This window comes from Lepisosteus platostomus, chromosome 22, assembly GCF_059453375.1.
Source record: "Lepisosteus platostomus isolate fLepPlt1 chromosome 22, fLepPlt1.hap1, whole genome shotgun sequence".
Classification (NCBI taxonomy): domain Eukaryota; kingdom Metazoa; phylum Chordata; class Actinopteri; order Semionotiformes; family Lepisosteidae; genus Lepisosteus; species Lepisosteus platostomus.
The window spans coordinates 12,214,972-12,227,487 of record NC_142632.1 but is presented as its reverse complement, the minus strand read 5'-3'; the positions used below and the strand labels follow the sequence as shown (position 1 = coordinate 12,227,487).

The following is a 12,516-nucleotide window of genomic DNA, read 5'->3' as shown; positions in this document are numbered from 1 at the left end:
TCACTGCAGTGTAAAGACAAGATCTCTTTGTAATTAGTGTACTTCTCTCCTCTTCCCCAGAGCAAATTCACATTGAATTAATTCACATTGTTTGCATTTACTTCTCTCTCTTTTGTGAATTTCCCTCTCGCCTCTTTAAATGGGAATAAAAATGTTATTTCTAAAGGAAACAACTCTGAAACCTATACCTTAGGACAATGATGTAAGGGTCTCATTAATAGTCTTTTATTTCTTCAGTGGACATAAGAGAATTTTCAGTCAACACAAAAGATCAAAACGGAGATGATGTAATATCAAATCTGAATAGCCTGTGCATGAAATTATCAATGTACCAACACACAGGCATCCTTGTACTGAGTCTATGAGGTCTTAAGCATCTTAAGTACTGGAGTGATCTAATAGAACATTGTACAATGTTCCAATTAAAATTAAAAACTGGGAAAAAAACAGTACCTTAGTAATTAAAAAAGCAACATTCAGGTCCATGCAACAGGTCAGAGGAATTTCCGTATGCCATGTAAATGGAGATCCAGTATATAAATGTAGGTACAAAACAGGATGTCAAAGGTTATGGCGTGATTGTTTAAACCTATTCTGGACACTGCAACGGGTCCAGTATTATTTATGAATCTTTACTGAAAACCATCTAGAGATCAATGCATGATTTATAAAAGTGCTCAGGAATTCTATATTCACCAGTCTGCAAATGAGCATTAAATGTCACCCTGTATTTAAATTTTTAATGCCTCTCAGAACCATGGCACCGAGACCTCTATGATCAAAATGCTTTTGGTGCAATTTTCCTGGTTCATGCTTCCTAATTCCATTTTGTTCCGCTGCAGACATCTGAGCCCAAAATTCATGCTCCACCCTCAGTTCCACACACCCACACCTCACACAATGCATTTGCTATACCCAGGAACTTGTACATTATCACAAGGACTTAAAGGGTAGCTCTTATTTTACACAGGGGCACACAACGCTCTGTAAACTCTAAATTCCTTTCTTCGACAATGACGACCGCTTCAAAACGATCACTTCGGAGAAAAGGTGGGGTCAACAGGGATCAGGACATGTTTTATTGTGCAAGCTGGTTAATAACCATTACCAGCCTGCCACTCACAGAGCTAAGATAATTTGACTGGACTATAATGGTTTTTGCAATGTACGTGTCAAAATCCATTTACTTAATATTTCAAGCTAACAGTCTGATTGCCAGGAACTGACAGCAGAGATCAGGTGCCAAAACAACACAGCACAATCCTTCCAGTATTCCTGTCTGTATTCCCAGCGCAGCAGCCCAGTGAAAATGGAAAACGAGCTCCATTTGCACCGCTTTTCACATCGAATGCAGTTTGGAAGGGTACAGTCCCCCCAGGAACCTGAATCGCCCCAGCTGTGGAATCATGTGACAAGAATGACTGTGCATGAGGAGTCTAAGTGATGTTAATTCCTTGCAGCAACTCACACCTGCTGTGGGACTCAACTGGATTAAAACGGCACTCCTGCTCAAAGAGAAACACCACACACGCTCAAGCGAGCACAATCACGGCCATGCACCATGCTAAAACAAGACACACACCCAACACAACATGCTGACATAAACAGGTAAGTGAACACACATGCAACCACACACCCACCAACGTACACACCCCACCTCCCCAGGTGCCCAGAATGAGACTCCACATCCCACTGGGGTCCTAATGCATTTTCAATGGGGGGCACATCTGTGCCACGTCACAGTCTGCCACCAAAGTCCTGCTCCTACAACCAAGACAGGAATCATCAAAATCTCTGGTGCCCACGGCAGACGGCTTTGATTCTAATCACATTTTCCCTATCAGTGAAACGGGGAGGAGGTGTGAGTTGGAGGATTAACGCATCACAGCACCTGGGAGTCATTTTTCAACCATAATAAGACAGGACACCTTTGTGATGAACCTGCATTTTACAACTGCAAGAAGATGATTGCTTAAATGAACCGCAAAAAAAAAGCATTGACATTGAGCCGTATGTGGAAGAGCGTATGTGGAAAAGTCGAGTTGTATGCCACAGACAGGATGGAAGAATACACCAGGTGAAGGGTCGATTTAGCCAGATTAGCTTTCTCAGGAAGGGTCGATTTCGCCAGAGTAGCTTTCTCAGATGATTTTGTCCATCTCTGGGTGGTTGAAGGTAAAATGTGGATAATAAAAACCTGTTTAATCAAGATCAAGTGGGCAACAAGAAATAAATTATCTGGACTATTCATCGCAACAAAGATGAGGAACAATTATACTTTTACCTTATTTGCTTAAGAAATTACCTTATTCTCATACTAGCTGAAAGAAAACCTGTATAAAACGCTCATTTCCAAAACTGATTATCCCAGTGTATTCCAAGTCTGCTAAAATGTTAAGACAGCAGTGGCTCATACTCCGACACTGACCTAATAAACCCAACATTTCCTCCTTGCAAGAAAGTAATGAATACTAATAAAACGTAATGCCATTAATTTTGGCTTACCATACAAGAGTCTCCCATGCTGACAGATTATCAGCAAAACAGCATCCAGTGTTTGTTTTAAGACTTGTGCATGTCTTAGACTTGTGCACGTATACAAGTACACTGGAGGCGACAGTCAAGCTTCCAGGTTCAGAACTGCTGATCAGCAAGACAAGATCCTGCAGGTTTGACTCCAGATTTGCAGATCTGGAATAACAAATGGTAATGTATCAACACAACAGACTTCTTGTGAACAAGACAGGTTCTTGATCGCCACCCCGGAGCCATGGGAGAACAGCTGAGATCTGCAGGAAAGCAGATTCTGTTCTGCTGTTCCCAGACATGTACATGTACACACACACACACACACACACACACACACACACACACACACACACACACACACACACACACAGATACAGGAGAACAGGAGGCAGGCTGTGTCCTTCCTGCTCACCCTGCCAAGGAGAGACCCTCTTGTTAGCTGCTGTAATTCCTTCTCAAACAAAGCAGGATGAAGTTTGCTGGAAACGATTCCAGACTCACGGCTATGAGGTCTAGAGGGGAAAGAGAGTGGACAAAAAAAAAAAAAAAAACCTTGCCAATGCCAGCTTCTCAAAATAGGGCTGCTCCTTTAATTAGGAGGCAAGCCAAGGCAGTGAGCTGCAGCAAGCAGTTGGGCTTCAACTCTCATTATTAAATACAAGGGAGAAGCCGTTGAGGCAGATGCCCCTTATCACTTCATCAAACAGAATTCGCGCAGCAAGGCTGCCAAAGGCAGGACCCCGCGATTTCGGCTACCTGCAGATTCACACCTCTAACCAGGTGCGCTGCCGAAGAACCCGACTCAAAGCGCGCTCTGGAAGACACCAAGGCCCGATCGGTGAGCAGACAGCGGGCACTGCATCGCTCATCAAAAAGAAACCGGGGCTTTGGTCTGTCGTTTCTGATCAAACACATGGGAAAATAAAAAAACAACAACAAAGACAACGGCATCACCCAGCTGCAGCTCATTTATTTATTTTGCATGGCACTTGCAGAGCAATTGCGAGCAACATTGGTGCAGGCAGAAGACGCAAGACGTTTCCCTCTGCTGTACTTGGTGCCATCCCGCCAGGCCGAGTGCAGCCCTGCCCCTGGCAGGCAGGCGCCCAGGGGCGGCCAGGCCTCTCGCTGGCTCCACGCCTCCCCAAGGCCGCCATCCGTCAGCCCTGCCCGCCGAAGCTCCGACAGCTCGAGCTGGACCATTGAAGCACGGGCCTTTGTGAGCAAATCGCCAGCACACACATCGCACCTGACACACAGCCGCAGTCAGAAGTCTTAATAAAGATGACAGCACTCCGAGCTCCGCAAGTGAGAAAACAGGGAGCAGGACACCAGCGCTTGGAGAATGGTGTTCTCCGTTTCTCTGAATATTTTAAAATGCTAAAATATTTTTAGAGCATTTACAATGTGCACTGAATTCCTTATTTGATATTATATCTGGAGGCAGCACAGTGGTGCAGTGGTGAGCATTGCTAACTCACAACACTGGGGCCCTGGATTCTATTCCAGACCTGGGGTGCCGTCTTGCTGTCTGCGTGGAGTCTGTACCTGCTCCCCGTGTTCATGGGGGTTTTCGTCGGGTGCTCTGGTTTCCTCCGAAAGCTCAAAGGGAAAACTGTCCCTGGTTTGAGTGCATGCATGTCTGTGTCTGTGCCCTGCGATAGACTGGAATCCAGTCCAGGCTCTACCCCGCCTTGGCCCACTGCTTGCCGAACAGGCTGCAGCTCCCCTGCGAGCCTGAACTGGATGCAGCAGTTAGAAAACGAATGGATATTATGCAGCACGGTTTCAGGAGCATTGCGAAAATGAACTGTAAGAAAACACACAGATCCAGAGGAAGAGCAGTCTCATACTGCTGCATACATCTTTTTGGGCAAGAAAGAACTGACATACATGCGTGAATTATCACACAATTACACAATGTTCACGATCTGGTCAAGCTTTACAATTATGGAGTGTACTTAGGATTACAAGGCCCAGTTAATATAGAAACACAGTACACTGCAAAGGAAGGCAGACGTATGCCTTTAGGGGAGCATGCAAATAGTCTGAATATTTTTAACATTTCCCAAGACAGATAAACAACTACCTAATCAAACTGCCATAAAATGCATGGTCCCAAAAGAAGATTATATTTGTACATGATGACCCTGAAGCAATCTAGTCTGGTCTAGTGTTGCAGAATGTAAAGGCTGCATAGAGACTGCTCAAGGCTCAGCAGAGAGTTGTCTACCAGCAATCTGAGATTTCCAAACTCGCAATGTAACTACCCTGTGGCAGAAGAACACACATAAAACCTTGACTTCTCCCAAGCCTGCCATTTGCCTCTTCTCCTTGTTTGTAACAGCTTTCAGCTAACTGTTTAAATTTCCCAACCCTTCCCCCAGCCTGTTCTGTTAAGCGCTCCTTGTCTGCCAGCCAAAGCTATCTCCAAAACAAGGAATGATATATCTCCAAGCGTGCTATTCCACTCTGCATAGGGAAAACAGGCAAAGCTCTTATTTGGTAACAGCGTTTTGATCCATTTCAGCTTTCCAGCTCTTGTACTAATTGTGTTAATCAAATGTGCACATTTATCCACTAGCAGAAAACTGCTCACTCCTGCATAGGATTGCAGCAACGCACAGGCACCTCGGGCAAGACTGGTTCATCAGAGCCTAGAGGTCTGAGGCAGAAGAACTCCACTGTGCTGCCCACTGATGAAACAGGATGCAATACATAAAAAATACTTGCAATTTCACCCGATGCCAATTTCACCTAAAGTGGGAAGCTCACAGCATCCAGCAGATGGCGTGGGCTCAGATCAGTCTGTAGCACACAAAACTGGAGATGGACCAAACTGCCACGCAGCAGGAGTCTTAACTCCCCCTCTGCTGTGCTTTTAGTCTGCTGGTCAGAACACGTTCACACGGCTCAGGAGACGTCCAAAGGCTCTGCAAAATCTGTTCAGCAGGTATATTCAGTGCAAAGGCAGATGTGAATTAGAGCATTTCTGCTTTAATAAATATGAGTATTAACACAATCACCCCTGCACCTGATACTCCACTGAGAGGACCCTGAGCCCGCCGGACTGTCCAGCAGCTTCAGCCTGCTGGAATATGATCAGGAGCTGCATCCAGAGATTTCAGACTCCATGTTCTACATGTTCCACATTTCTTACATTCACTGCCTGTGCATAATTAAGGAGTTTTAAGCTGGCTCATTTAAAACACTATGGTTCCGTCTTCTCATGCAGAAGGAGAAAATAAAAAAAATACATTCATTAAATTTGCAAAAAAAACACATTCGTTTTGCAATATCATATTTTGGTAAGACTGTCTTCAGGGACCATAAGACTCATTTTATACATTATGTTAATAAAGGGTTGACCACCCCCTGTTAAGAGTTTTTGAAATCGCTCTCAAAGCAATAGCCTAATTAATGGTAATGATCACAGCCCCACTCTTTCCATCCTTAACTGTAGAACTTCTTGAGAAAGGAGAACCAGAATGGGAACAATAAAAATTGGAAAATGGTTTTCCCAAACAAGCCCTATAAGTGGTTTAAATCAGGAAGGAAGACAATTAAGCCTCTCTCTGCAATTCCTTTTTTATTAAGATACTTCAGAGAAGAAGAAAAAGATGAAGATGCTCAGCTTATTCCTTTACAGCATTAAACACACCAGTGCAGTAATGTATTGTGTATTACACCAGCGTCGGTTAGAATTAGCGAAAAATCACACAAACAATATTTTTGCATACATTCAAGAGGAGGATGTGTGAAGGCAGCCCTAGATAGGACTTTCTTTTTTCCCTTCTGATTACTATTGTAAAGACATTATCCTTTGTTGAAGAAATCCTGAGATTTGCCCCAGGTCTTTAAGAAGAACTTGACAAGGGTAGGACTACATTAAGGCTTCGAGCCAAATCCCCAGGATAATTCCATAGCAATATCCCAGGAAATCTCAACCTTAAAAGGGCAACGCCAGTAACTAATTTTCAATTCCTTTTTATTTGTACTGAAGAAATTCTGAACGGCTAAACTCAGTTACCCCTGTCAAACCACTGCGTTAGCTGAGCCTGCTGTGGATTGATGGATGCAGCAGGACATTGAGCTTCTAATTATAACAGACACCTGTATGGGACAGGCACAGGATCAGCGGAGTTTCGCAGGATTATTGATTTTAATATCTGTAAATCCTTCCCTCCTAAAAGTCTGACAAAAAACAACACCAACACCAGATCTAACAGCATACGCAATGTGCGCCTGAACTCTCCAATATCTCCTTCCAATTTTTCCCCAAAGTCTTCTAGTCTGCCACTGATTCAAGCCTTGGAATCAAAAAGGATGTGCACTGTCTGCCAGACAGAGATCAGTGCTGCTCGTCTAGACTGAGAGGTGACCAATCAGATCTGCATGTGCTGACATCAGCAGCTGTGTCCAGAGCAACACCATGTGCCCCTGCACAGCAGAGTAATCAGGGCGGCTCAGACAGGACATTAGAGCCGCACCAAATAATAACAGGAAATGTCTTTGGCTGATGTGCAAAAGACATGCAAGAACACAATCAAGTTCTCAAGGATTTAATCAGATGCTCACATCAAAACAAAATAACAGAAAATGAGAACAAAGGTGCCACGTTTCCAGCATGTCAAAAATGAAAACAAAGTTGGTAAAGTTGGCATTGGGTCTGACCTCGTTGGGCATTAAATCAACCTGGGCAAGGCTGACGCACAGACCCGATCAGCCTGTGGTAAGATGTCCATTTCCTGCCCAGTTGTAGCCAGCTGGTGAAGACTGACCAGTCATGGCTGTCTCTTGATGATACATCTCAATTTTTAGAAGTCCATTTTAAAGACACTTAGTAAAAGGAAGCATAGCATAGCAATGGTCATAGTCTTATTGAAGATGTTCCACTCTGATCCTAACAGGCTGAAGTCTTGCATGACCCTTCCAGATTGGTGTCTATGTGCACCAGACCATTTTTGTGTTCAATGAGATTACTCCCCACATTATCACCCTCCCACTGCCCCACATTCTGGTATTGAACAACTCAACCGTCATCGTATCTCTTCCCCTGACATCTCCACATGCAGTGTCTACTGTCAAGTCCATCAAGGATAAAACAGCATTCACTGGTACATAAAACATACCAACATTTTCTCTGCTGACAATGCAGGGGTTAATCTGGCCAACAGAGGATAGCAGTTCTACCTCTCAGGAACAAGTAAAGGTTTATTCCAGGCTGAAAAGAAAAGAAAAAAAAATGTTTCAGCTGTGGAGCCTTCTTCAGGTGTGTCACACACCTGAAGAAGGCTCCACAGCCTGAACGTTGCTTCTCTTCTCTTTTCAGCATGGAATAAACCTTTACTTGTTCCTTTGCAGTCTATGCATGCTGACACAGTAACCTGCTTGAACTAGTTCCACCTCTCAGCTGTGTATGTGGAACAACGTTGGACCTTAACTTCTGCATGTAGACCATTACATGCAAATAAGGAGCTACAGTCATTCTAAGGGTGCATACAAGACTCCTTTCTTTTGGGGAATTACTCATGTTGCACTTACTGCAGCCTGAGCAAAGTCATGGTGTTGAGACTGCCTTGCAGGACATGGCCTGCAAATAATGAGGACCTTGTTTCCTTGGACTGCTTATTCTTGAAGCAGATCATCTCATTCTGTGGGCAACTTCCCTCACAACCTTCAACCAAAGGGAACAGCAAGCAGGCAGTCTTCATTTCTCACACGGGGAAAAGGTGGTATCCTTCACTGTTCTTGTGTTGATTAAAATGATGGTTTTTCATACAGGGTGTTAACCACCACATGTTGGCAATTTTAACAACTCAAACACCAAACATTGAGCACATGGTACGTTTAAGAAATTGCATGACTTGCACTCAACATTTTGTTATGCCAAAGAAACAAAACTATTCAGAGAATTAATAAAACTCTCTGCCTGTGGTTTAAAGTAACATTCATGTAATTGAAAGCCTAATGCAATTAGTATTAGTTATCAGTCATTTTGTTTTTGCTTATCTGCCCATAATTGCGCTTATATCTCAGTGACAACATCCTAAAGAAATGTCCAAAGCCTGCCTTTTAACAGCCACTGGCCACAGTTCAGCATTTCAACATTGAGGGATGAACTTCCTTACCATTAACAGCCATTAAAAATCTTTGTAGGTTTCCCGTGCAATCTGGAGCGATTACTCATTGACTCCCCGATTTCCCTGTCAATGATTCACAAAAGATGGCAGGGCTTGGTCAAGAAACTGGATGACAGAGCTGCTGCTTGTGTTTTTCTAAAACGTTCTGGAGAGGAAGCACACAAGATCCTTCTGCCAGATTTAAGAACATACTTTCTTTTTTAAACATCCAAACAAAGGGCCCCTGCTGACCGTGCCCTGGCTGACTTACCCCACTCGGCCTGTTAGGTTCGTGTGGACATGCTGGCGAAATTCCGGATACTTGGAAGCCAGGTAGGCGAAATCCGGAGGCTTGTCTTTGTACCTGTTTCTGGGGTGCATGGATCTGTTCAGAGCCATCCTGTGGGTTGGGGAGTAACAACAAGCAAACGGAAAATTAAGACAAACGGATCAATCGGAAGGGGCATCAACAAGGTCTGTCAGCTACAGCCGACAATTGGGAAATTCAAAGCACGGCAGTGATCGGCAATATCCTGAGAGGTCCCCTTTTCGCTGTGTAGGGAAACAGGATTCATTGTCTGAGCTCATCCGAAGCAGAAAAGAGGGGGAAGGGAATTATTTCCAAAGCCCCATCTGTAATTCACTGGTTTGCATATTGTAAAGGTTCTTCAACAAAGACGTTGCTCGGATATGGATTATGGGTATGAAAGGTCCTCAATCTCTCTGAATGGGGTACAGAGACAAACTAGGAGTGTAGCCCTAGATTGAAAGAAATCAGTCTCACCCAGCTAGGTAAAACCTACATTTGATAACCACTTGTGTACATTTTAAAAATCCCCCAGCTTCAGAGCTTCCAAGCTTCCATGTGAGGTTTCTGGCCCGGTGTCTATTTTTCACCGCCACATTCATTTTGAGCTATTCTGAAAGAACCGAATGTTACTTCCACAACTATAATAGAGAGACTGCGTGCAAACGTGCTTTAGCAGAAAATGTGCTCACTAGTTTGTTTTGGATGAGCAAACAGCACAGCGGGGTATATTGTTTATTTGAATTAAAGACACGCAGGATGAATAAATATATATTAAACGTCACAAAATAAAACCGATACTTAATCAGTTCTGATTTTTTAGGTTCTTAAGGGGTTTTGGTAAGCATACTGTATAACTCGTAGTATTTACCATTTTTAGATTTTGTAGTCTAACTTTTAATACGGTTTAACGAATGGCCGCAGGTTAGGTGATGACGCAGTCACACCTTGTCACATTCTGCAGCTTTTAAAATGGCTGGACGGCGCACAAGGAGGGACATTTCGTTGTGTTAATTATTCTATAATACTAGAAGTAAGCGGAATTTAAGAGTTGCATGTTATTTCTATTATGTAGTGATGCAATTGCCTTCCACTTTGTTTTGGATGGACCAGGGTGTTACTGTTCTGTTCTTACTCGTAGGTCATGTTTCACCGCAGATGATGCATTTTTAACTTTCAAAAAAGGGAAAATTACGAACACGGGTATCACGGGTCGGGTTTATATCATTTTAAAGTTACGTAAGAGAAAAGAACGCGCAATGCAATTACAGCGATAACGCCTAGAGTTGTGTGTGGCCATAGCATTCAGAATTTAGGTACATGACGGAGTATTTCCAGGGGTTAACAGGTAACATAAATTATCTCTGCTCGCAACTCCAGCATATAAAGAAACCCTTAGCGCTCTGGGATCAGTGTTGCACAGCTTCAAACGAATCGAACACGCATACAACAGCTTTAAACCCAAGTGGGAAACATACAAGTTAAATGAAATCATCCAGTTTGAAAACCTCCTATAAAAAAAGGTTTCACTTCAGCTGCTGTGCGGTGAATACGGCAAAACTTTGTTACCTTTTAAAGGTTTTGCTCTCCTTAAGGGATTATGGGATGTTTCAACAATCGTATAGTACGAAAACGTGTCTAAGAATGAAAAAACATATTTTTATGTAAAGCTATATCCGAGTGCAATAGGAACACACATTTCGTCCGTATGCGTTTCTTGCAGTATTATTACCGTAAGGAACCAATCTTCCTGTTCACCATGCTTGGCTACAGCCTATTCTCGTAAACCCTCTGGAAGTACACATGCACTCAGGCCTACAATTTCTCTCCGGAAAATAAAAAGGCCGCAAACTTCAAAATTCGCGCTGCGCAGGCCCTTCGAAGCAAGTCGAAAATGAAATGCATATGAGGCGCACCTGTGTTGTGAATGCTGCTGAGACGGAGGAGAATAATCCTAAAGCACCTTCAGTTTTTTTTCCCCAAAAAGTAACCGCAAGCATGCAAGCTCGTCGCGTCAGTTCTACGTTTAGGCTGTACGGCAAGGGGAAAGAGCGTTACACTGGGGCCCTGGAGATGACGTCACCGTACGGCACGAAGAGCCGCACGGCTCATGGAAAAAATGTGATTGATGGTTGCAATATTAGATAGGTCATGTGGGTAACCTTTCTTTCAAAACGCATAATCTGATCATCTTTAAAACCATGACAATCGACGGGTAAAACGTTAATAACGTTTTCATTTGATTTAACGCTTTGTGCAGAATAACCTAATGGTGTATTTAAAATAAATCAGGGCAGGAATAAAAGAATAAATAACATTAGCCTTGTGTACTGCTTCTTATTCCGTACTGGAGAGAACAAGTACCAGCGTGATTTCCGTAGTGTCCTACTAGTACAGAAATAAAAAAAAATATTATTTACTTGTTTGGGGCCGCCTCGGATACAAAGTTAAGGTTTAAGGCAGGTCACGTTGGTGTACGTAAACCATCTGAAATTAACAGATGTGCATCAGCTCATATGCATTTCCCCTCCGTGTGAAAAGCAGAGTGATGTGTCATAGAATTTAAGAGCTGTTTATAATTGCTGGACGTTTAATTAACACTCCCTTAAATTACCCCCGCCCGTCTCCTGCACGCTTTTGGCTGAAGACGTTTAATTAAGGCGAAATGAGTGAAAAAATGAGTGTTGTGTAGGTGTGAAACGTGCAGCGCTGTATGAATAATGGATGGTTTCAACACTGAATGTCTGAAATAAAAAAACGCTCTCGTTTCACTAATTTTAAATTCTGCACTATAAATTCTCTTGCCTGCGAAGTGCGTATCGTGTTTACTTTTTTTCGATGCGCTTTCCGTACCTCCAAAACCGCGGTACACGGTATAAAATAATTCCAGCGCCGATACGTTTCATAAAGTCGAAAATGTCTCCAAATCTCCAATAATAAATACATAAATTTAATAGCTACTGATGGTGTATCTTATTTCACTTCATTATATTTCATTTAATTAGCCAGTAATCGATTAAGTGTATAACGTGATGTATTATTCTCCGTCTCAAGTATAATATACAGTAGGAACAGGTGGAATTTAATTTCACGAAGTAGAAAAAAAAACGTTTTGGCTGTGCAAAGTACCTCCTTCACGGCACCTGCACACACGCAGCCTCTACTGTTAAAATGGCTTTTGACTCCGGTCACGTTTAGATCACAGAATACCGCAAAGAAATGGGGATTTTTTTAAGACGCCTTTCCTTTCTGGATCTTGAAACATTAATATGGAATGCGTGCTACAAACGCATGAGAGGGGCGGTTTTATAGTTGTAGTAAATGTGAGTCTCCCAGCGTTTATTCAGTTTCCCGGGTATTTTCATTTGAACGACTTTGACTAGTGACCTTTCCTGCATCCGAGGCAGGCTTTTTAAAGATAGTGTATCATCTCTGAAGCCATTATGGTGATTAATCACCAAGCCCCATGTTAATAATTAAAAATACATTGGATAAATATGAATATTTAACGTCTTTAACACATTGTGGGATGATCTAATTACCCAGCCGTATGAAATG

The 12,516-nt window shown here is 42.9% G+C and overlaps 1 protein-coding gene across 2 annotated transcripts in view; it reads right to left on the bottom strand.

The window, feature by feature from the left end:
* mettl16 (methyltransferase 16, N6-methyladenosine) overlaps nucleotides 1-11,014 on the bottom strand; it is a 30,731-nt gene extending 19,717 nt beyond the window's left edge. Inside the window, exons 1-2 of one of the 2 annotated variants that reach the window (XM_088615604.1) lie at nucleotides 10,875-11,014; nucleotides 8,923-9,051 (exon numbers count right to left, since the gene is read on the bottom strand). In XM_088615604.1, coding sequence (XP_088471730.1) covers nucleotides 8,923-9,050 — 128 coding nt within the window. In that variant the 5' untranslated portion in view covers nucleotide 9,051; nucleotides 10,875-11,014. Of the gene's footprint in view, nucleotides 1-8,922; nucleotides 9,052-10,690; nucleotides 10,817-10,874 lie in introns of those variants that run through there. The other variant, XM_088615603.1, reaches the window with a different exon arrangement.
* Between the last annotated feature and the right edge of the window lie 1,502 nt (nucleotides 11,015-12,516).